The sequence below is a fragment of the Aotus nancymaae genome, unplaced genomic scaffold (assembly GCF_030222135.1).
Source record: "Aotus nancymaae isolate 86718 unplaced genomic scaffold, 86718_ANA_hifiasm-v0.15.2.pri h1tg000028l, whole genome shotgun sequence".
Lineage (NCBI taxonomy): Eukaryota > Metazoa > Chordata > Mammalia > Primates > Aotidae > Aotus > Aotus nancymaae.
In genome coordinates, this window is record NW_026988441.1 from 13,191,924 (window position 1) to 13,216,516 (window position 24,593).

At 48.8% G+C, this 24,593-nt stretch overlaps 1 protein-coding gene across 1 annotated transcript; it reads left to right on the plus strand.

The window, feature by feature from the left end:
* Positions 1–1,981: 1,981 nt before the first annotated feature.
* CYP2A6 (cytochrome P450 family 2 subfamily A member 6) lies at positions 1,982–10,509 on the plus strand. Its single transcript, XM_012461455.3, has 9 exons — positions 1,982–2,234; positions 2,532–2,694; positions 3,827–3,976; positions 4,215–4,375; positions 5,510–5,686; positions 7,841–7,982; positions 8,464–8,651; positions 9,314–9,455; positions 10,084–10,509. The coding sequence occupies exons 1-9, from the start codon at positions 2,055–2,057 to the stop codon at positions 10,263–10,265; spliced, it is 1,485 nt and encodes a 494-aa protein (XP_012316878.1). The 5' UTR covers positions 1,982–2,054; the 3' UTR covers positions 10,266–10,509.
* The last annotated feature ends 14,084 nt before the right edge of the window (positions 10,510–24,593 follow it).

The following is a 24,593-nucleotide window of genomic DNA, read 5'->3' on the forward strand; positions in this document are numbered from 1 at the left end:
ATATATGGTGCCACTCTGGTGCCCTCCTGAAGCAGGACACTCTTATTCCCTCAGTGACACCTGACGCAACACACAGAACCCTCTTGGCACCAGACATGACTTTACTACTCTCCTGGTGTCAAGTTCAGCGCCATCTTGTTGCCCATCCTCGCATATACCCGGGGGCAATCCCAAAGCCACACAATGCCTCATCCTCCCTGGCCCTACCTGATGCTGATATCAGAACTGCCAGTGTTACCCCTGTGTCCACTGCTGATGCCAGTCTCAGCACTCACCTCCTGCTAAGCCTGGCCTACACTTGACTCCCAAGGTGATCTAAGCCTCGTCCTAGGGGGACGAGGACAGAGTTCAAATCCCGGCTCCCTCACTTACCCCCTGTGTGACCTCACTCAAGAGGCTTTATGGAGTCTAGATCTGCTCATCTTCAAAATGAGAATGATGATGAGCCAACCACATTGTTACAAAGATTTGACCAGATCGCACACACCTAGACTTAATCTTCCCATGTAGGGCAGGGCTCACCACAGGGCAACTGTCCTGTTTACTAAGGAAGAATTTCCCCGAGGGAAGGACAGCAGGTTACTCATCCCTTCTCCACTCCCACCCACGCCAGAGTCTGCCTCTGTGCCTAACACTGGGTTTACCCCAATCTCTTCCGCTATTGTTCCCTCCTCCTGGTAAGAGCAGTAGCCCCTGACCAAGCAGGAATAGCCCTTAGAGGAGACTGAACTCACCCTCAAATGTGACCTTCTCTTCCCAAACACTACCTTCCACTGGGAAGGAAAGCAAACCCAGAAAGGGGATTAAGGACGCAGAGCAGGAGAGACGGGAGTTCAGGGCCGCTCGCGCGAGTCCCCTGCCCACTTTCTGTTTTCTGTCCTCCGTAGACCCTGATATAAAATGAGAAACATGGCCGGGTGTGGTGGCTCACGCCTGTAATCCAAGCACTTTGGAGGCCAAGTCGGGCGGATCACCTGAGGTTGGGAGTTCAAGACCAGCCTGACCAACATAGTGAAACCCTGTCTTAAAAAAATAAAAATAAAAATAAGAAACATAACAACAACAACAACAATGAGAATGATACAGTCAATCTAGGGGGTTTCCCTAAGGATCTGGGTTGGAAACCAGTGGAGGTCCTTGTAAATTGCAATTCTTGGGACACTTGAGATCTTTCCACCTTTTGGGGGTTGTTATTACTATTTATCCAGACCTGGCCAGTCCCTCTGCCAACGGATAACACGAGGTACTCTTCTCCAGGTGTGCGGAAAGATCCCCTGAAATATGGTTCTGGGCTTCCACCCCTTTCCCAACCAGAGATGGGCAGTGGAGGTTCTATGGCACCCATCCTGGCCTCTCTTGGAGGTTCCAAGGAGGATTCTGGGCATCAAGAGACAGCTCTGGGCCAAAACAAAATCAGGTCAGCCCCTGGGTCTGGCGCTGGGCTGCTGTACTCTCTGGGAGGAAACTGCCAGGCACGCTACACGCTCCTCCTCCCAGAAACTCCACACCCACGGCCCTGGGTCTTCCTTACCCCAAGACTCTCAAGTCCATAGGCCCAGAATCCCCCCTCCTGGGACCCTTAACCCTGCATCCTCCTCACTAGAAGACCCCCAAACTCACGGCCACACTTCCATCTCACCCTCATAAAAGCCTGACCTTTGCATTCCTCGCCTCTGGAGCCCCAAATCCACAACTTTGGGGTGCATTCTCACTCTCAGAACCCAAATACAAAGCACAGGTGCTCCCCTGTGCAAATATTACAAACTCCTCAGTTCTCCAGTTTATCTGTTGCCCCTCCTAAAGCCACAGCTCTGGGGCACCCCTCCTGCGGCACCACGGCTTTAGTCTGGAGGTCCCCTCTCTGTTCAGCTGCCCTGGGATCCCCCTCCTCCTCCCTTGCTGGCTGTGTCCCAAGCTAGGCGGGGCGCATGGTGGGGGTGTAGTTGGGAGGTGAAATGAAGTGATTATATAATCAACCAAAGTCCGCTCCTCTTTTTCAGGCAGTATAAAGGCAAACCTCCCCAGCTGGCACCATCTGGAATCACACTGCCACCATGCTGGCCTCAGGGCTGCTTCTGGTGGCCTTGCTGGCCTGCCTGACTGTGATGGTCTTGATGTCTGTCTGGCAGCAGAGGAAGAGCAAGGGGAAGCTGCCTCCGGGACCCACCCCGCTGCCCTTCATTGGAAACTATCTGCAGCTGAATACAGAGCAGATGTACAACTCCCTCATGAAGGTGTCCCAAGGCAGGGAGATGGGGGGCACGGGATGGGGCTGCCCAGTTGGCTGGGGCTTTGTGGTGGGGGATTGACCAGAGTCTTAGGACCAGAGTGGTTACCAGGAGATGGAGGTGGACCAGAGTCTTAGGAAAGGGGAGCTTTTGAGGTTCAGCATCAGGGTCCTAGCCAGGAAAGACGGAGTCTTAGGATGTCCAGTCCCTTGGCTGTGAGAATCTGCGGGGGAAGCATCCCGGTGCTGGGTCCATTCAGAGTGGGGGCTGCTCCCTCTCACCACTCCCACCCGCCTCCGTCAGATCAGTGAGCGCTATGGCCCTGTGTTCACCATTCACCTGGGGTCCCGGCGGGTCGTGGTGCTGTGTGGATACGATGCCGTCAAGGAGGCTCTGCTGGACCAGGCTGAGGAGTTCAGCGGGCGAGGCGAGCAGGCCACCTTCGACTGGATCTCCAAAGGCTATGGTGAGGGGGTGCCAGAGGGGGAAGTGGCCAGGAAGACTCGATGGCCTCAGTGTCCCCAGCCTTCTCCCTGACTCTCCTGCCCACTGGAGGCTGCAGCAGAGCCCCCCGTCAGTCCTTCTCTCCCCATCTCTGTTCACTGCAGCCTCTCCCTGTGTGTCCCTCTCACCTGTCTCCAGCATCCCTGTCCAGATTTCTCCCTGCCTCTGTCACTGGAGTCTCCTCTTTCGCCTCTGTCTCCGTATCTGAGGACATCCTGGGTTTCTGTTTTTCAACCCTGGTCCACGTTTCATTTGTCTTTTTGTCGCTCTCAGCTTCTGTGTTTCTCCACGTTTCTCTTCTCTTCCCTTCCCTCTCCTCCTCCTTCCTCTGCCTTAGGATTTCACCGTATTCCTACTGCCACAACTCCAGCCTCCATCTCCTGGTAATGGTCTGTCCTCCTCCCAGACCCTCTCTGATTCTGTCTCTGTATTTTTCTCTCTTCTCCGGCTCAGCTTAAGAGTCTTTCACCATTTTTATTTCCTTCTCTCAGATCTCCTCATATCTCACTTCCTCTTCCTCCATCCTCCCTCCATCTCTCTCTCTCTTTCTCTCCCAGCTTCCTTCCCTTCCTCCATGGAGTGTCCCTGCATCCCTCTGTTTCTCTGTGCAGCTGTCTGGACTGTTTCTCTTCTGATTCTCCCCCTCCCCCTCCCCCTCCCCCTCCCCCTCCCCCTCCCCCTCCCCCTCCCCCTCCCCCTCCCCCTCCCCCCTCCCCCTCCCCCTCCCCCTCTTCCTCCATCCTCCCTCCATCTCTCTCTCTCTTTCTCTCCCAGCTTCCTTCCCTTCCTCCATGGAGTGTCCCTGCATCCCTCTGTTTCTCTGTGCAGCTGTCTGGACTGTTTCTCTTCTGATTCTCTCCCTTCCCCTCTCCCTCTCCCTCTCTCTCTCTCTCTCTCTTTCTCTCTCTCTCTCTCTCTATCTCGTTTCTCTGACTGAGTTTGCAGCTCCCCTGCACCCTTGCTCTGAATCCATCTCTCCCTCACCCCACTCCCTCTCTGCTCCACCCTTGGGGACCCCTTTGGAGCTGGTCTGCGCCTGCCCCCCCCCGCCCCGCCCCCTGACCTCTCCCCAACCTCCGCGTTCACCTCCCCAGGCGTGGTGTTCAGCAACGGAGAGCGCGCCAAGCAGCTCCGGCGCTTCTCCATCACCACCCTGCGGGACTTCGGGGTGGGCAAGCGCGGCATCGAGGAGCGCATCCAGGAGGAGGCGGGCTTCCTCATCGAGGTCCTCCGGGGCACGCGCGGTGAGCAGGAGACCCCTAGTGCGGGGGCGGGAGAAGGAAAACGCCCAGGGCGAAGGACCCGCGCGCGGGCTCTGCCTGGATATGGGGACTCGGTGGGGAAAGGCGCACGCGCTCCCAGCCCTGGAGTCTGGCGCTGGGAATTTGGCTCACCAGGGCCGTGCCTCCCGGAATTCTCAGAAGCGCATCAGAACTCTGAGTTGACTCTCTCCCCAACCCTCTTACCCCGCCACACCCGCAGGCGCCAATATCGATCCCACCTTCTTCCTGAGCCGCACGGTCTCCAATGTCATCAGCTCTATCGTCTTTGGGGACCGCTTTGACTATGAGGACAAAGAGTTCCTGTCACTGCTACGCATGATGCTGGGAAGCTTCCAGTTCACAGCAACCTCCGTGGGGCAGGTAACCGGCTGCAGCCCGCCCGTGACTTTCCTACCACACCCTACTAACTGCTCCCCTCCATGGGAACAGGTGCCTCAAACTCCCACACCCCTCCAGACAGTGTCTCTTCAAAATCAGCCCCCAATATTGAACAACTGGACAGTTACACCAGAACCCAAGACGGGTGCCCAACACCCAGTCTCCAAGGACACCTGGATATCTCAACAGATGCTCCCCAAAACAGAGCCCGCTGGCAGGAAGCATGCCTTCAGCTCAGCTCTCTCACCTGGGCACGTGTTCCCATTCCCAGCTTACCGTAATTTCCAACAGATGCTCCCTACCCAGTTCTTCTGAATATCTTAACACCTGGACAAGTGACCGCCTCAGCCCACCTCCTGCATACCCAAACACTTGGTGCTGCAAAATCCAGCCCATCATAATCATTTCACATCTACACAAATGTCCCAAATTAGCCCACTGGGATATCTGGCCAAGCACCCTCTACTTGACCCACTTAAATATCTGAACACCTGCACAGGCTCCCTAACCAACACCCCTAAACACATAAATATCTGGACAGATGATTCCCCAGACACCCAAATAAATGTTCCCCCACCCTTTCCAATCACACACCTTGCAGAGGTGCCCCCAGTGCATCCCACTTGGCTAGGTAAGCACCTGAACAGGTATCCCCTCCACTTCAACATCTCAACACCAGCCCCACTTTAATACCTGGACACCTGTACAAAAGCCCCCAATCCAGACCCAATAAGTATCTGGACAGCTGTCTCCAGCCAAGCCCACCTGAATGCCTAAATACCTCGACAGGTGATGCTCCCCTCACACCAGCCCCACCTGAGTAGCTAAACACTTGAACATCTGAATACCAAGATGTGTGCGCCAATCCAGCCTCATTTGAATACCTGAAACCTGGATATATGCCTCAGTTCTTCTCATCTAAATTGCTAGATTTTGGCCCCTAACCCACATGAAAACTTGGATATATATTCCCACCCAACCCCACCAAAATAGCTAAACACCTGGACAGATGCCTTTAACTCAGTTCCTTCTTTGCTATGAAACAAGTCCCATTCCCATCAGCTCCTGCCCCTGACAGCTGTCCTTCCCTTCCCGTCCTCTCTCTGGAACCCCCAGCTCTATGAGATGTTCTCTTCGGTGATGAAACACCTGCCAGGCCCACAGCAACAGGCCTTTAAGGAGCTGCAAGGGCTCGAGGACTTCATAGCCAAGAAGGTGGAGCACAACCAGCGCACGCTGGATCCCAATTCCCCACGGAACTTCATCGACTCCTTTCTCATCCGCATTCGGGAGGTACAATCCAGCCGCCAGTGTGGGGAGGTGCAAAGCCAGGCAGAGGGAGGGAGATCAGGCTGGCAGTGGGGAGGGCAGACAACACAGGTCCATGCAAATTAGCCCCCGTCATAATCGTCACAATTGGCCGGGTGCAGGTGGCTCACCCCTATAATCTCATCATTTTGGGAGGCTGAGGAGGGTGGATCACCTGAGGTCAGGAGTTCAAGACCAGACTGGCCAACATGGTGAAACCTCGTCTCTACTAAAAATACAAAAATGAGCCAGGTATAGTGGTGTGAGCCTGTAATCCCAGCTACTCAGGAGGCTGAGACGGGAGAATCACTTGAACCCAGGAGTCAGAGGTTGCAGTGAGCCAAGATCACACCACTGCACTCCAGCCTGAGTGACAAAGTTAAGACTCTGTCAAAAAAAAAAAAAATCCTCACAATCCCCAGAATCGCTTGAACCCAGGAGGCAGAGGTTGCAGTGAGCCGAGATCACACCACTGCACTCCAGCCTGAGTGACAGAGTAAGACTCTGTCAAAAAAAAAAAAAAAAAAAAAAAAAATCCTCACAATCCCAACAATATCAACCACCGCTGTTCCATCTCCTGAGCCCTCACCCACAGGCAGGACTTGTGCACGTGAATTAGAATCGCAAGCCCTTCTGCAGCACTACCACGTGCCAGGTACTGCGTTAAGGGCTTTAAGATGGTCCCCCATTGAACACTCACAACAGCTCTTCAAAGAGGTTCATTCATGGCCCCAATTGTACAAATGAGGAAACTGAGGCCCAGAGAGAATAAGTGTCTTGCCTGAGGTCACACAGCGAGGAAGCCGTGGTTTCCCCAAGCTCAAACCCTGGTCTCTCTGAACCTAAAGCTGCTGCTTTTAGCCACCATGCTATCTAACCTATCACGTCCTGGTTATCAGACCCGCCTCTGTAGACAGGTGACCTGGCTTTACACGGGAGGGTCCCCACCTCCATCTGGTTGTCAGTATCCATGTGGGAAGGCTTTAGGAAGTCAGAAGCTCAGCGAGAAAGGATCAAGGGAGGGGATTCCTCCACGGTTAGCTTCAAGATTTTTAGAGAAGAAATAAAATGCTGTTGCTTACAATTCTGTGCTTGTCTCTTAGAAAAACTCTTTTCTGACTCTCTTCATCTTGCCATCTCTGTACGACTTTCTCTTCATCTCCCTTTATCCTTCTCTTTCTAAATATTCCTACTATTAAAAGAGTAACAGGCTGGGCAACATGGTGAAACTCTATCTCGGCCGGGCGCAGTGGCTCACGCCTGTAATCCCAGCACTTTGGGAGGCCGAGGCAGGTGGATCACGAGGTCAAGAGATCGAGACCATCCTGGTCAACATGGTGAAACCCCGTCTCTACTAAAAATACAAAAAGTTAGCTGGGCATGGTGGCGCGTGCCTGTAATCCCAGATACTCAGGAGGCTGAAGCGGGAGAATTGCCTGAGCCCAGGAGGTGGAGGTTATCGTGAGCTGAGATCGCGCCATTGCACTCCAGCCTGGGTAACAAGAGCGAAACTCCGTCTCAAAAACAAAAACAAAAACAAAAACAAAAAGAAACCCTATCTCTACAAAAAATACAAAAAAAATAGCTGGGCGTGGTGGTGCATGCCTGTGGTCCCAGCTACTCAGGAGGTTGAGGTGGGAGGATAGCTTGAGCCCAGGGGGCAGGGGTTGCAGTGAGCCGAGAAGATGGCACTGCACTCCAGCCTGGGTGACAAAATGAGAACTTGTCTCAAAACCAAATTAATTATTTTTAAAAAAAGTAACAGCTGAGCCTGCATGGTCATATGCGTATCCAGTTCCAGCTACTCAGGAGGCTGAGGCTGGAGGAATCCTTGAGCCCAGGAGTTCGAGTCCAGACTGTGCAACTTAGCAAGACCAAGTCTCTATAAGAAAAACTGACCGCTAAGTTGATAACTAAAGGACAGATGGTCAGCCAGGTAAAGAAGGGGAGAAGCAAGAGCATTTGGGGCAGAGCCAGCAGCCAGGGCAAGGTCTGGAACCTGGAGGGAGCCTGGCAGACCTAGGGTCCCTCATTCCACCTTTGGTCTGGATCTAAGAGAGGTAAATCCAAAGGAAAAGCCCCAGAAGGGCCCCAAGGGCAAGAGGAGTGAGCTTGGCCTAAAGCCCCCTCTCCCTGCAGGAGGAGAAGAACCCCAACACAGAGTTCTACTTGAAGAACCTGGTGCTGACTACGCTGAACCTCTTCTTTGCGGGCACCGAGACTGTCAGCACGACCCTGCGCTATGGCTTCCTGCTGCTCATGAAGCACCCAGAGGTGGAGGGTAAGGCTGGAGGGGAGGGAAGTGAAGGGACCCAGACCCTCAAAACTCCCCTGGTGCAGTGTCCCCACCTGTCCCAGATCCCAGGACCCTGAGACGTGCCTTGCTGTCCAGACACAGGGCAATATCCAGCTGATATGCATCAACTGAGTCTCATTAGTTGATAAAATATTGAAAATGTCTGCAGTGATTTGTCAGTCACTCCTATCCCAAGCCCACTGAGTGCCCGCTGCCCACTCCTCCGGACCATCCCCTAAGTTCCTCCCTGTACGTCCCCTGTGATTCTGGCACAATCTGGGTATCAGGATCCTGCTCCAACAACGCTGATGTCTGTTATGAATGGTGAGTGGGCGTCCCTCACCCACGTATGACTACCTCTGTGTCATACACGGAGCCATGTCATCCACCCCATTTTGCCTATTCGGGCTATCATCCCTGCTCTGAGACCCCTAGATACCTAAACACATTCCCCTTCCTCCCCCAGCCAAGGTCCATGAGGAGATTGACAGAGTGATCGGCAAGAACCGGCAGCCCAAGTTTGAGGACCGGGCCAAGATGCCCTACACGGAGGCGGTGATCCACGAGATGCAAAGATTTGGAGACGTGATCCCCATGGGGGTGGCCCGCAGGGTCACCAAGGACACCAAGTTTCGGGACTTCATCCTCCCTAAGGTGCTGTTTCCCCTGCCCTGGGCTACAGGGACTCCCAGCCCCTCTCTGTGTCCTCAGCATCCCACCCCCATTAGAAGCTTTCTAGACTCTGTCCCACTCCCTCAATCAGTCAAAAAAGACTTTCCCAACCACCACATCCCTTCCACCTTTCCACTTAGAGACTCATCAATCCTGCATCTCCCCAGACCCTTTGTGTCAGGAGAATCAATCCCACGTCCCCAAACTTCTTTTTTTATTATTATTATTTTTTTTTAAAGTTGGGGTTTCACCATGATGGCCAGGCTGGTCTTGAACTCCTGACCTCAGGTGATCCACCCACCTCAGCCTCCCAAAGTGCTAGGATTACAGGCGTGAGCCACCGCGCCCAGCCCAAACTTCTTAAGAATCAGCAGAAGCCTTTCCATTAGGCCTTTTGCCTTAGAGACACAAATCTCAGGTCCTCCAAACACCCTGTCTAGGAGGACATGGACCCCTTGTCTCCCAGACTTCCTGTCTCAGGGACACAAACCTTCTATCCCCCAAAGCTCCTCCCTCAGAAAACCCCAACTCCCATGCCTGCCACTTCCCCTCACCTGGGGCACCCTGGTTCCCCCTCCAGCCCCTGTGTCCTTTCACAACCCCCCAACCTGCCTCATCACATACACCTTCCTCCTCCCTACCAGGGCACCGAAGTGTTCCCTCTGCTGGGCTCCGTGCTGAGAGACTCCAGGTTCTTCTCCAATCCCCGGGACTTCAACCCCCAGCACTTCCTGGATGAGAAGGGGCAGTTTAAGAAGAATGATGCATTTGTGCCCTTCTCCATCGGTAAGAGACCCCTGTTTGCTGCCAGGCCACTGCTCACACCAGCAGGGGCCTCCCTCCCTCACTCAGCTCCCCTCTCCGAGGTGTAGCCAGGTAGTTCTCCAGCTTGGAAGTGCCTGTAGAATCTACCCTGAGCCACCAGCTGATCCTCCCTTAACTACCAAGCACCCAATACCCGCGCCCAGGCAAAAGAGAAGGAAATATCATACCCTGTAGATTTATTTGTCTAGGGTCACACGGCACATGTTTTTGTGATCATGTTTGCAAGTGTATCTGGCAGGAAGGGGCATCTAAACCTCCCATTGCTACACCTGGCATGGATCACCCCATCTACGGTGGATGCATGACATTATGCCTTTTTCAAAACCCATAGAACTGTACAACACGGAGTAAACCCTAATGTAACTATGGACTTTGGTTAATAATAATATATCAATATTGGTTCACCAGTGTTACATCTCTTATAGAAGGAAACTGAGGCTCAGGGAGGATCAGTGCCTTCTCTGAAAGTCTCTCGGGCCATAATATTCCACCCCTCCTCCCTGGGAGAGCCGCAACTAGAGGTGGGTAGTGGGGCGAGGCTGCACTGAGAGTGGGCTTCACCCCCACCCCTCCCGCCTCTCCTCCTCAGGAAAGCGGTACTGTTTCGGAGAAGGCCTGGCCAGAATGGAGCTCTTCCTGTTCCTCACCACCATCATGCAGAACTTCCGCTTCAAGTCGCCGCAGTCGCCCAAGGACATCGATGTGTCCCCCAAACACGTGGGCTTTGCCACAATCCCACCAAACTACACCATGAGCTTCCTGCCCCGCTGAGCCAGGGCTGTGCTGGTGCAGGGCGGGTGGGCGGGGCCAGGGGCGGGGCTCGCTGGAGGGGCGGGGCTAAGAATGGAGGCAGGATAGGGGGAAAGCTAGGGGCGAGGTGGTTAGAGGGAAGAGAAGAAACAGAAAGGACTCATTTCACCTGGATAAGGTGCCTCCGAGCTGGGATGAGAGGAAGGGAAACCTTACACTGTGCTATGAAAAGTAGTAATAATAGCAGCTCTTATTTCCTGAACAAGTATCTCTGTGTCAGCTCTGTTCAAAAAGCGTTGCACGCTCACCTCACTTAATTGCCACAAACCTCTGCCAAGGGGAACAGCGCTCATGCCCATTTTACACGTGGCAAAGCTGAGGCTCAGAAAGTTGTCTCTACCTGAGGTCTCACAAAATATAATCGCCCAGAAAAATCTTTGAACACAGATCTGTGTCCATAACCCTCTGAACTGATTCTTAAAAAGCACCCCTTCCACTCACAGAATGCCTTATCCACAAAGGCAATGCTCTGTGAATACCATATTCCACATGACATTGCCTCTGACCAAGGCACTCACTTTATGGCAAAAAAAAAAAAAAAAAAAAACACCCCTTCCTCAAGTAAAAGAGCTTAACATAGCATCACATGGCCTGAACCTCCCAGTCCTGGGGGTTTTTCCAGGCCCCTGCCAGGCAGCTGTCCTGGCTTCACTGCACACGTGCCCACACTCTCACCTACTCAGCATGCTTCGAGCACCACGGTGTAGTCTGCGTTCGCTACCAGGTAAGACCTCTGTGGTCCATTCAGAGTCAGTCCAGGGACACAACCAGACATGAATGAGACATACAGGGTCAGTCCATTGACAATTCTTTTGCAGAGCAGAAGTTTTTAATTTTAATGACACTCTGTCATTGTATCTCTTAATGAAGAAGCTGAAGGAGAGAACCATTTTCAGGAATGCTGGGAGAACTCTGGATCAGGACGTAGCCATATGCATGTGTATGATCATTTGCAGGCATGCATATGAGCATACGACCGCATACCGTGTGTGCATAAAATACATTCCACTATGGGTTTCTAAACGTGGGCTCTCCTGATGGATCTGGGGTGTTGTAAGACCCTGCTAAGAATTTCAGAATCACCTGCACGCTCTCAAGGAAGTTAGTGTATGTCTCCCTTAGAAGCTCCCTTACAGCTTTCACGAACATTAACTCCAAGTTTATTGTAGACCTAAATGAAAAGGAGTATCTATAAAACTTCTAGAAGATAACATAGGAGAAAATCTAGATGACCTCAAGTATGATGATGACTTATTAGATACCACACCAGAAGAACAATCCTTGAAGGAAGCAATTGATAAGTTGTGTCATTAAAATTAAAAATTTCTGCTCTGCAAAAGAATTGCCAAGAGAATGGCAATACGAGCTCCAGACAGGGAGAACGTATTTGCAGGGCACATACCTGATGCAGGACTTACATTCAAAATACACAAAGAACTGTTAAAACTCAACAATAGAAAACAAACAACCCGATTAAAGAATGGACAAATGATCCGAACAGACACCTCACCAAAGAAAATATATACATAGCAAATATAGAAAGATGCTCCACATGATATGTCAATAGCAATTTCAAATTAAAACAATAATGATATCTGACTATCCACTGATTAGAAGGGCTAAAATCCAAAATTGACAACACCAAATGCTAACAAGGAGGTGGTCCAACAGGAACTGTCATTCATCGATGGTGGGAATGCAAAATGGCACAGCTACTTTGGAAGACAAATTGGCAGTTTGTTGCAAAGCTAAACATATTCTTACCGTGTGATACAAAAATCATGCTCTTCGGTTAATCCCCAAATGAGTTGACATATAACCACACAAAAACTTCTGCACAGATGTTTACAGCAGCTTTATTCATAATTGCCAAATCTTGTAAGCAACCAAGATGCTCTTCAACAAGTGAATGGATAAATGAACCGTGGTATGTTTCATACAAGGAAATATGACTGGGCGTCGTGGCTCACGCCTGTAATTACAACACTATGGGAGGCTGAATTGGGCGGATCTCTTGAGGTCAGGAATTAGAGACCAGACTGGCCAACATGGCACAACCCCATCTCTACTACAAATACAAAAATTAGCCAAACATGGTGGCACACCCCTACAGTTCCAGCTACTTGGGAGGCTGAGGTGGAAGAATCACTTGAACCCGTAGGGCGGAGGTTGCAGTGAGCCGATATGGAGCCACTGAACTCCAGCCTGGGCGACAGAGTGAGATTCTGTCTCAAAAAAAAAAAAAAAGAAAAGAAAAAGAAAGAAAAGAAATATTATTCAGCAATAAAAAGAAATCAGCCCACAAAAAGACATAGAAGAACCTGACATGTATGTAGGAAAGTGAAAGAAGCCAGTCTTAAAAGGCTGTATCCTATATGATTCCAATTACATGATATTCTGGAAAAGTGAAACTGTGAAGACAGCACAAAGATAGTGGTTGCCGGGCGTGTAGGGAGGAGTGGGGGTGAACAGGTGCAGCGCATGGGCTTTTTAGGGCAGGGAAACTATTCTGTATGATACTGAAATGGTGCATGACATTATGCCTTTTTCAAAGCCCATAGAACTGTACAACAGAAAAAATAAACCCTAATGTAAACTACAGACTTTGGTTAATAATAATATATCAATATTGGTTAATCACTGTTACAAATGTACCATGCTTATACGAGATGTAAGGGGGAAAGGAAGTATATAGGAACTTCTGGTGCTTTCTGCTCTTTTTTTTTTTTTTTTTTTTGTAAACCCAAACTGTTCTAAAAATAAAGTACATTGGAAGAGAGAGGGCAGGGGAGGGAGAGAAAAAGTAAAATAAAAAAATAAAGTAACTGAAAACTAATAAATCAGAATAATCCACTACATTAACAGGCTAAAGAAAAAAATATATATAACCATATAAAAGAAGCGGAAAAAAATCATTTGGTGAAATTCAACACCTGTTCGTATAAAAACTCTCAAATTAGAAATAGAGGGGCAAACTCCTCAGCTTAAAAAGGAGTATCAGTAAAAAGCAATAGCTATGCCAGGCATGGTGGTTCACACCTGTAATCCCAGCACGTGAGGAGGCCAAAGTGGGTGGATCACTTGAGGTCAGGAGTTCAATATCAGCCTGGCCAAAATGTCAAAAACCCATCTCTACTAAAAATACAAAAATTAGCTGAGCCTGGTGGCTGGCATCTATAGTCCCAGCTACTCAGGAGGCTGAGACAGGAGAATTGATTGAACCCGGGAGACAGAGTTTGCAGTGAACTGAGATCATGCCACTGCACTCTAGCTTGGGCAACAGGTGAGACATCAAAAGATATCGGCTAAACCAATTATGGTGCATTCATATGATAGACTTTGTCCATCAGAATCCCAGCAGAAAAATATGAGAGCTTCATGGAGGGCTTCTTAATGGACGTGAAGGAAACCTACAAGACATTGAAGCACTCGATGGCTTACGATAAGGAGAAGCCATCATCGTCCTGAGGTGGAACTGTGTGGTGAGAGGAAGCAGTTTCTGAAACCCAGACTGACCATATAGGGATAAAAGAGAGCCCTCAGCAGGAGGGCGTGGTTTCTGGCAGAGGAATACAATCACTGCTAACACATGGCCCAGCAAAATAATCTGACATTGCTCTTCTCTCAATCCTCCACTGGCCAAACCCCCAATTTTTATTTTATTTATTTTCTTAAGACAGAGTCTCACTCTGTCGCCCAGGCTGAAGTGCAATGGTGCGATCTCAGCTCACTGCAACCTCTGCCTCCTGAGTTCAAGCAATTCTCCTGCCTCAGCCTCCCGAGTAGCTGGGACTACAGGTGCGTGCCACCATGCCTGGCTCATTTTTTGTATTTTTAGTAGAGACGGGGTTTCACCATGTTAGCCAGGATGGCCTCAGTCTCCTGATCTTGTGTCTCCTGATCTTGTGATCCAGCCACCTGGGCCTCCCAAAGGGCTGGGATTACAGGCGTGAGCCATCGCGCCCAGCCCCCAATTTTTTTTTTAATGTAAAGGTGAAGGGAGCTTGGGTGGTACAGTTTCTCTATTCTACAGGTAGGCAAATAAAGTCAAGCGTGAAGTAATTTAACTACCAGGCCCCTGTGTGTTCTGGAATTATACCACCGTTATCAAGTTCCAAACAGTTTCAGATTTGTGTTGACAGCTTCAGTTCCAGTTTTGACTGCTTCCCACTGACTGAGGGGAGGGATAAGAGAGCAGCAGGAAACCCAGAAGCCACATGTCGTATTTCACAACAAACAACTGAATAACATGTGCTCATGCAGACCCTAATCATGCTGTGTACTGTCTCTTGGGAGGAGGCTGAAAATCTTTGACTTACCCAACCTTCCATGCATGATAGAAAGATTCATGAACTCTTGGAAATTACAGTCTCTATACCAAAGACTTGAAATATTATAATCACTGTCCATAGAGTCATAGTTTCTGCTAAAGTTTGAGTGTCCCTGTCAAAACCCATGTTGGAACCTGAATTCCCAGTGTGGTAATGTCGGGAGGTGAAACCTTTAGGAGGTGAGGGCTAACGGGAGGCATGTAGGCCACGTGAGCTCCACCCTCATGGGTGGTTTGGGGCCTTTCTCAAACGAGTGAGTGAGGTCTCACTTTTGCAAGACTGGATTAGTTTTCACGGGAGAACCATTCAAAAATTGAGGACACCGCTCACGTGCTGCCCCCTCACAAATGTCTCCTTCCCCTTGACTTTATGCCATGCTATGATACAGCATGAAAGCCATCACAGAAGCCAAGCAGACCCCGGCATTATGCTCTTGGACTTTCCAGCCTCCAAAATCACGAGCCAAATAAGCCTCTTTTTTGTGTAAATTACCCAGTCTCTGGTATTCTGTCACAGCAACGCAAAATGAACTAAGCCTCTGAGACTCAACATTTTCTAATACAAACCTTCAAGAACTGCTGTAACAATTATAATCAACAATATTGTCTGGGCATAGTGACTCACGCCTGTAATCCCAGCACTTTAGAAGGCCAAGGCAGGTGGATCACTTGGGATCAGGAGTTTGGGACCAGCCTGATCAAAATGGTGAAACCCTGTCTCTACCAAAAATACAAAAAAAAAATTAACCAGATATGGTGGTATGTGCCTGTAGTCCCAGTTACCCGAGAAACTGAGGCTCGAGAATTGCACGAACATGGGAGGTGGAGGTTGCAGTGAGGTGAGATCACATCACTGCACTACAGCCTGGGTGACAGAGTGAGACTCCATCTAAAAATAATAATTTTAAAAAATGTCCAAGATGGTGAACAAACACGATCACATACCTCATTTATTCAGTGAATTGCTCAAGATACCCAGCTAGACCTGTTTGCCAGAAATCTGGTGTTCTTACCTTGAGTTCTCTTAGCAGTCCTCATCTTCAGCTGCTGAAACATTCAGGACTCTGAGCTTGCTCCAAAGGAACAGTCCCCATCCTTATCCTCTGCTAATGGGGCTGTACACCTCTGTGCATGATTTGACAATATCAGTCAAAATTATTTTTTAAGTATTATTTGATTGAGCAACTCCATATCTAATAATTTATCCTGTGACTGTACTTTATGTGAAAAATGACCTACGTACAAGCTTACTTGCTGCAGTTTTGTTTAACAGTGAAAGATTGGAAATGACCCAAATGTTCATCATTAGAGACCTGACTAGGGTCGGGCGCAGTGGCTCACGCCTGTAATCCCAGCACTTTGGGAGGCCAAGGCGGGTGGATCATGAGGTCAAGAGATCGAGACCATCCTGGTCAACATGGTGAAACCCTGTCTCTACTAAAAAAAATACAAAAAATTAGCTGGGCAGGGTGGCACGTGCCTGTAATCCCAGCTACTCAGGAGGCTGAGGCAGGAGAATTGCCTGAACCCAGGAGGCGGAGGTTGCGATGAGCCGAGATCGCGCCATTGCACTCCAGCCTGGGTAACAAGAGCGAAACTCCGTCTCAAAAAAAAAAAAAAATAGAGACCTGACTAAATAAATAATCGTTCATCCATACAATGAAATGCTGTGTGGGTTAGGATCCCAGCAGGAACGAAAACAGGATAATTGGGAGTTTAATGAGAGGACTATTTACAAAGTTGAGGGCAGCATTAAGGGGACTCCTCGAAGCCAATGACATGAGGCTCCATTGCCACCCCACCCCTGAAAGTGGAGACGGAGGAAGCAGTTACTGGAAACCAGTGAGACCTTTAGTATAAAACGGAGTTAGGCTGGGCGCGGTGGCTCACGCCTGTAATCCCAGCATTTTGGGAGGCCGAGGCTGGCAGATCACTTGAGGTCAGGAGTTCGAGACTAGCCTGGCCAACGTGGTAAAACCCTGTCTCTACTAAAATTAGTAGCAAAAATATGGCTAATGGGCATGGTGGCATACGCCGGGAGGCTCTGTCTGAGGCACGAGAATCACTTGAACCCAGAAGGCTCCACTGCACTCCAGCCTGGGAGACAGAGCGAGACTCCATCGGAAAAAAAAAAAAACCCAGAGTCAAGTGGAGTCATGGACAAATCAAGCAGGTGGCCAAACCTGTCCATGGGGGAGAGGAAAGTATAATTCTTACCTAAGGAAGGATCAGTGGGAGAAAACAAACATTTTCAAAACAATATAAGCCGGGCGTGGTGGCTCACCACGCACTTTGGGAGGCTGAGGTGGGCGGATCACCTGAGGTCAGGAGTTCCAGACCAGCCTGGCCAACATGGTGAAATCCCATCTCTATTAAAAATACAAAAGTTAGCCAGGTGTGGTGGTGGGCGCCTGTAGTTACTCAGGAGGCTGAGGTAGGAGAATTGCTTGAATCCAGGAGGCGGAGTCTGCAGTGAGTTGAGATTGTGCCACTGCACTCCAGCCTGAGTGACAGAATGAGACTCTGTCTCAAAAAAAAAAATGTGTACAGCATTTCCTCCTTTGCTTTCTTCCTCCTGCTCCAGCCACGTAAGACATACCTGCTTTCCCTTCACCTTCTGCCATGATTGTTAAGTTTCCTGCGGCCTCGCCAGCTGTGCTTCCTGTACAGTCTGTGGAACCGTGAGCCAATTAAACTTCTTTTCTTTATATGTTACTCAGGTATGTCTTTATAGCAATGCAAGAGCAGATTAACACAGAAGGTAAACCTCACACTTTCAGCAACTCTCCTACTATTGCATGGATACAGCCTATTAGAGAATAAAGTTAAAAAGAAATAAGGGACTGGGCGCAGTGGCTCACGCCTGTAATCCCAGCATTTTGGAAGGCCAAGGAAGGTGGATCACCTGACGTCAGGAGTTCGAGACCAGCCTGGCCAACATGGTGAAACCCCATCTCTACTAAAAACAAACAAACAAAATTAGCCGGACATGGTGGCTCACACCTGTAATCCCAGCTACTCAGGAAGCTGAGGCATGAGAATTGCTTGAACCCGGGAGGTGGAGGTTGTAGTACTGTGCCATTGCACTCCAGCCTGGATAACAGAGCAAGACTCCACCAAAAAAGAGGAGAAAGAAGGAAAGGAAAGGGGAAAGGGGAAAGGGGAGGGGAGGGGAGAGGAGGGGGGGGAGGGAGGGGAGGGGAGGGGAGGGGGGGAGGGAGGGGAGGGGAGGGGAAGGGAGGGGAGGGGAGGGGAAGGGAGGGGGAGGGGAGGGGAGGGGAGAGGAGGGGGAAGGGGAGGGGGGAGGGAGGGGAGGGGAAGGGAGGGAGGGAGGGGAGGGGAGGGGAGGGGAGGGGAGGGAGGGAGGGGAGGGGAGGGGAGGGGAGGGAAAAGGTAGCAAACAGACTGAGAAAACAGCGTCCTGAAAGTATCGTTTAAAGCCTGAATCCAGCATGTCTGCCTCCTCTTGACCTGCCCCATAGCTTCTAAAAATAGATTCTCATTTCTGCTTAAACTAGTCTGAGTTCGATATCTACCACTCACAACAGTTGAAGTGCTAACATCAGATCTTTAAAGAAAAGTTGAAAAAAATTGTATGGTAAAACCCCACCTAGGTTTTATAACTAGCATTACTGTTCTTGCTTTATCACATGTCCATTCGCCTAGCCACGAACATCCATCCCTCCATCCTTCTACCCATCCATCCATCCTTTTTTCTGAGGCATTTCAAAATAAGTTGCAGACATCAATGCACTTCATCCCCTAACAATTCAGCAAATAACATCATTTTGGATTCTTCATAATGAGACACCCCTTGACACTTAGAAACAAAATTTTATTACTAGAATAAGAATTTGAGGCCCAGCACAGTGGCTCACCCCCGTAATCACAGCACTTTGGGAGGCTGACTTGAGGTCAGAAGATCAAGACCAGCCTGGCCAACATGGAGAAACCCCGCCTCTGCTAAAAATACAAAATTAGCTCGACGTGGTGGTGCACACCTGTGGTCCCAGCTACTCAGGAGGCTAAGGCAGGAGAATCACTTGAACCTGGAAAGCAGAGGTTGCAGTGAGCCGAGATCACACCACTGCACTCTAGCCTGGGTGACAGAGTGAGACTCCATCTTAAAACAAAAAAAAAAAAGAATTTGAGAATCTCAGACTCCCCAAATCATAAAATGGGGAACATCCAAAAATTTAGAATTCAAGATCCTTCTGCACTCATCATCCCCAGCTTCTCCGCAGTAGCCAATCCACGCTGAGAAGTGAGGTCTCCTTCCACCAGCAATCATAACTCAGTCCTAACCACAGCTTGTGGGGAAGGGTTTGTGGTTGGCTGACTGCCACGTACAGGGAGGGTTGACAGAGAATGAAGAGGGAATGAGGGTTAATCCCTATAATCCCAAAGCTGCCCAGAAAAGAATGGGTGAGGCTGCAAATAGCATGAGAGGCGGTGAGCACAATCACCCTCCCTCCGCCAACTCCCAAGATCTTACTTGTCCCGACCGATGCTGCTCATCCCCATGCCAGACTTTGAAAGGGCCACTCCCGACTTAGCAACGGAACCAAGCTCAGCTCTTGACTCAGCTGAAATCCCAGGCATGGGGTTGACAGGGGGCAGGGTTAGGGGAAGCAGGAGCGCAAGGTCATTGTCCAGGCTTTGCCACATCTCCCTTTGTAATCTTGGGAAGGGTGATGGCCCCTTCTCTCCCTCCTTCGCAGGTTTTCTGTAAAACCCAAAAGTGCTGCTGTGAAAAGTGCTGCAATGAACATATGTGTGCATGTGTCTTTATAACAGAATGATTTATAATACCCAGTAATGGGATTGCTGGATCTAATGGAATTTCTAGTTCTAGGTTCATTGCAGCACTGTTTACAATAGCAAAGACTTGGAACCAACCCAAATGCCCATCGATGATAGACTGGATGAAGACGATGTGACACATCTACACCATGGAATACTATGCAGCCATAAAAAAGGATGAGTTCGTGTCCTTTGCAGGGACATGGATGAAGCTGGAAACCATCATTCTCAACAAACTGACACAAGAACAGAAAACCAAACACCGCATGTTCTCACTCATAAGTGGGTGTTGAACAATGAGAACACATGGACACAGGGAGGGCACACACTGGGGCCTGTTGGGGGGTGGGAGAGCTAGGGGAGGGATAGCAGCGGGTGGGGGGATTGGGGAGGGATAACATTAGGAGAAATACCTAATGTAGGTGACGGGGGGATGGAGGCAGCAAACCACCAAGACATGTGTATACGTATGTAACAGTCCTGCATGATCTGCACATGTACCCCAGAACTTAAAGTATAGTAATTTTTTAAAAGCCCAAAGTGTGACCAGACGGCCAAGAGCTTGGAAACATCCATGGCTGCAGCGATCATACCAGTTAGCAATGTGCTGAGTGTTCCTTGCATGTCAAGCACTGTTCTAGGCACTTCACATTTTTCGATGGACTTAATCCCTACAGCAAACCCAAAGGTGAGATGCTGCCCTTACTCTCATTGCACAAATGAGTAAACTGAGGCACAAAGAAATCAAGTAATTCGCCCAATGCAGTCTGGCTCCAGAGCCTACAATCTTACCCATCACACTAACCTTAGATAATATTGAGCAAAAGAAGCCAGACATAAAGGTACACTCTGCACGATTCCCTTTACATAAAGAACAAAACTCGGTAAACTAATTAATGATGCTTGAAGTCAAGATAGAAGCTCCTTGTGGGGATGAGGTAAAGGTGACTGAAAAGGGCCTGAAAAGGCATCTGAAATACTCATAAAAATGCGTGGGTTTTTTTGTGGGGTTTTTTTGTTTTGTTTTGAGACGGAGTCTCGCTCTTTTGCCAGGCTGGAGTGCAGTGGCATGATCTCGGCTCACTGCAACCTCCACCTCCCGGGTTCAAGCCATTCTCCTGCCTCAGCCTCCTGAGTAGCTAGGACTACAGGCGTGTACCACCACACCCAGCTAATTTTTTGTATTTTTCGTAGAGACGGGGTTTCACTGTGTTAGCCAGGATGGTCTTGATCTCCTGACCTCGTGATCCACCCTCCTAGGCCTGCCAAAGTGCTGAGATTACAAGCATGAGCCAACGCACTCAGCCCAGAGACCCCTATCTCTAAAAATAATGCAAACATTGGCCAGGCATGGAAACTGAGACAGGAAGATCACGTGAGCCCAGGAGTTCAAGGTTCCAGTGAGCCATGATCACGCCACTGCACTTCAGCCTGGGCTGAAGCAAGACTGTATAAAAACAAACAAACAAAAGGATCTAAGTGTAAGTGCCCAAACCATAAAAACACAGGAAAAAGTTTCGTGACACTGGATTTGGCAATAATTTCTTGGATGTGACACCAAAAGTACAAATAACAACAACAAAAAAAACCGATTGGGTTACATCCAAATTAAAAACGTCTGTGCATCGAAAGACAGAATCAACAGAATGAAAAGCCACCGATATTACTGAAACCAGTTTCTACTTCAAACAGATAGTTTGCACAACAGCAATTAAAGTTTTTCTTCCACAAGTTGAGTCCTCTCCCTCAAAAAAAAAAAAAAAAAGTGTAGAAATTCCAGAAGGATTAAGTCCTCTTAAGAAAATAATTCCAGGCCAGGCATGGTGGCTCATGACTGTAATGGGCCAAGGTGGGCAGATCGCTTGAGCCCAGCAGGTTGAGACTAGCCTAGGCAACACAGTGAGACCTCTGCCTCTACAAAAAATACAAAAATTAGCTAGAGATGAGCATTGTGGTGTATGCTTGTACCCCCAGCTACTTGGGAGACTAAGGTGGGAGGACTGCTTGAGCCCAGGAGGTTGAGGCTGCAGTTAACCATGATCATGCCACTGCACTCCAGCCTGGAGTGAGACCCTGTCTCAAAAATAAATAAATAAATAAATAAATAAATATTTCTTCAGGCCAGAGCGGTGGCTCACAATTGTAATCCCAATGCCTTGGGAGGCCAAGGCAAAAAGACAGCTTGAGCCCCAAAATTTGAGACCAGCCTGGGCAACAAAGCAAGACCCTGTCTCTACCAAAAAGTATTTAAAAATTAGCCAGTGTGGTGGTGCACACCTGTAGTTCCAGCTACTAGGGAGGCTGTAAAATAGAAATTTTTGTTCATAAGGAGCCCACAGAGCCACCACATCTGCCACATGCTCAGCTAGTCTCTACCCAGGGAGCCAGAGCCTCCAGCAGATTGTGCCTACCGCTTCACCAGCTGAGGCTTCCATCCAGACAGAATCTGTGGCCATGAAGAATCTAGACAGAGAGGAGAGAAACATGGCAGAACAGACTCTATGACAAACATCCTCCCATAGAAACATCAATTTGAGCAACTGTGCACACACACAAAATATACTACAAAGTTATAGAAAGCAAAACAGTATGGTACTAGCATAAAAACAGATACCTATACCAATGGAACAGAATAGAGAGCCCAGAAATAAACCCAAGAATTTACAGCCAACTGATTTTTGACAAAGGCACCAAGAGCATACAATGTGTAAAGGATGATGTCTTCAATAAATGATGCTAGGAAAACTGCATATCCATGCACATGTGCAGAAGAATAAAATTAGACCCTATCTCACACCATATACAAAAATAAACTCAAGATGAATTAAATAAAGACTTAAATGTGAAACCTGAAACTATGAAGGTACTAGAAGAAAACACAGGGGGAAAGCTCCATGATGTTGGTCTGGGCATGAATTCTTCACATATAATCACAAAAGCACAGGCAAGAAAAGCAAAAATAGAAAAAAATGAGATTACATCGAACTAAAAGCTTCTGCACAGCAAACAATTAAGAGAGTGAAGACACAACCTACACAATTGGAGAAAAGATTTGCAAACTCTACGTCTCATAAGGGGTTGATATCCAAATTAGATAAGAAACTCAAACAACTCAACGGCAAGAAAACAAACAACCCAATTTAAAACTAGGCCAAATACCTGAACAGCTGTTTCTCAAAGGAAGGCATACAGGTGGCCAGCAGGTATATGAAAAAATGTTCAACATCACTACTCATCAGAAACATGCAAATCAAAACCACAGTGAAGAAATCACCTCACTCCTGCTAAAATGGCTCTTCTCAAGAAGACAGAAGATAACAAGTACCGACGAGGATGTGGTGAAAAGGGAACCGTGATGCGCTGTTGCTGGGATGTAAATTCGCAGAGCCTATATGGAAAACAGTGTGGAGGCTCCTCAAAATATTACAGATGGAGCTATCCCATGATCCAGCAATCCCACTACTGGGTATGTACCCAAAGTAAGTAAAATTAGTATGTATGGCCAGGTGAGGTGGCTCACACCTGTAATCCCAACACTTTGGGAGGCCAAGGCAGGTGGATCACCTGAGGTCAGGAGTTCAAGACTAGCCTAGCCAACATGGTGAAACCCCATCTCTACCAAAAAATACAAAAATTAGCTGGGCATAGTGGCGTGCACCTGCAGTCCCAGCTACTCAGGAGGCTGAGGTGGGAGAATCACTCCAACCCAGAGGCTATAGCGAGCAGAGATCACGCCATTGCACTCCAGCCTGTGTGACAGAGAGAAAGTCTGTCTCAAAAAAAGAGAAAAAAGAATGTCCAGGGCTGCTTATAGCCAAAAACTAGAAACATCCACAGGTGAATGGATAAAGAAATTATGGTATATTCATACAATGAAATACATAGCAAGGCTGGCACAGTGGCTCATGCCGATAATCCCAGCACTTGGGAGACTGACACAGGCAAATTGCTTAAAGCCAAGAGTTCAAGACCAGCCTGGGCAACATAGTGGGAGCCCATCTCTAAAAAAAATAAAAAACAAAAAAATTAGCTGGGCATGATGGTATGGGCCTGTAGTCCCAGCTACTTGGGGTGCCAAGCTGGGAGGATCACTTGAGTTCAGGAGGTCCAGGCTGTGATCATACCACTGCACTCCAGCCTTGGTGACAGAATAAGACCTGCCTCAAAAAAAGAAAAAGGAAAGGAAAAGAAAGAGGGAGGGAGGGAGGAAGAGAGGAAAGAAGGAAGGGAAGAGGGGAGGGAGGGAGGGAGGGAAGGAGGGAGCAATACATACCATTTCTGATGTGTTTTTTTTTAATAGTCATCCTAATGAATGTGAAGTGATATCTCTTGGCTTTGATTTGCATTTCCCTGATGGCTAGTGATTTTGAACATCTTTTCAGAAAAGGGTCTTTTTAATATGGGAGAAACATAGCTTATTGGATTTTTTCTTTTTTTTTTTTTTGAGACAGAGTCTCGTTCTGTCACCCAGTCTGGAGTGCAGTAGCACAATCTCGGCCACCTCCCAGGTTCAAGCGATTCTCCCACCTCAGCCTCCCGAGTAGCTGGGATTACAGGCGGCCACCACCACCTCCAGCTAATTTTTGTATTTTTAGTAGAGATGGGGTTTCACCATTTTGGCCAGGCCATATATTTTCATTTATATGAAATGTTGATCAATAGTGGGAAGAAAAAAACTAGGGCTGGATGCAGTGGCTCAAGCCTGTAGTCCCAGAACTTTGGGAGGCTGAGGCAGAACAACTGCTTCAGCCCCGGAGTTTGAGATCAGCCTCTGCCTCTACAAAAAGTTTTAAAAATTAGTCAGTTGTGGTGGCACATGCCTGTACTTCCAGGTACTCGGGAGGCTGAGGCGGGAGGATTGCTTCAGCCAGGGAGGCCAATGTTGCAGGGACCAGTGATCACACCACTGCACTCCAGCCTGGGGGACAGAGCAAGGCCCTGTCATAAAAGAAGAAGAGAGAGAGAAAAAAAAAAACTAGAATAATGGTTGCCCATGGTAGATAGAGCACAGTTGACTGGGAAGGAGTATGAAAGAGCTTTCTCTCTCTCTTTTTTAAATTACTATTTTAGAGAAGAGGGTCTCTGTCACCCAGGCTAGAGTGCAGTGGTGTGGTCATAGCTCACTGCAGCCTGGAACTCCTGGGCACAAGTGATGC

Excerpts from the sequence above, each read along its gene's own strand:
- CYP2A6 (XM_012461455.3), top strand. The coding sequence starts at position 2,055 with ATGCTGGCCTCAGGGCTGCTTCTGGTGGCCTTGCTGGCCTGCCTGACT. Across the intron at positions 3,977-4,214 it reads GGTCCTCCGGGGCACGCGCG|GCGCCAATATCGATCCCACC; the intron begins GTGAGCAGGAGA and ends CCACACCCGCAG. Across the intron at positions 8,652-9,313 it reads GGGACTTCATCCTCCCTAAG|GGCACCGAAGTGTTCCCTCT; the intron begins GTGCTGTTTCCC and ends CCTCCCTACCAG.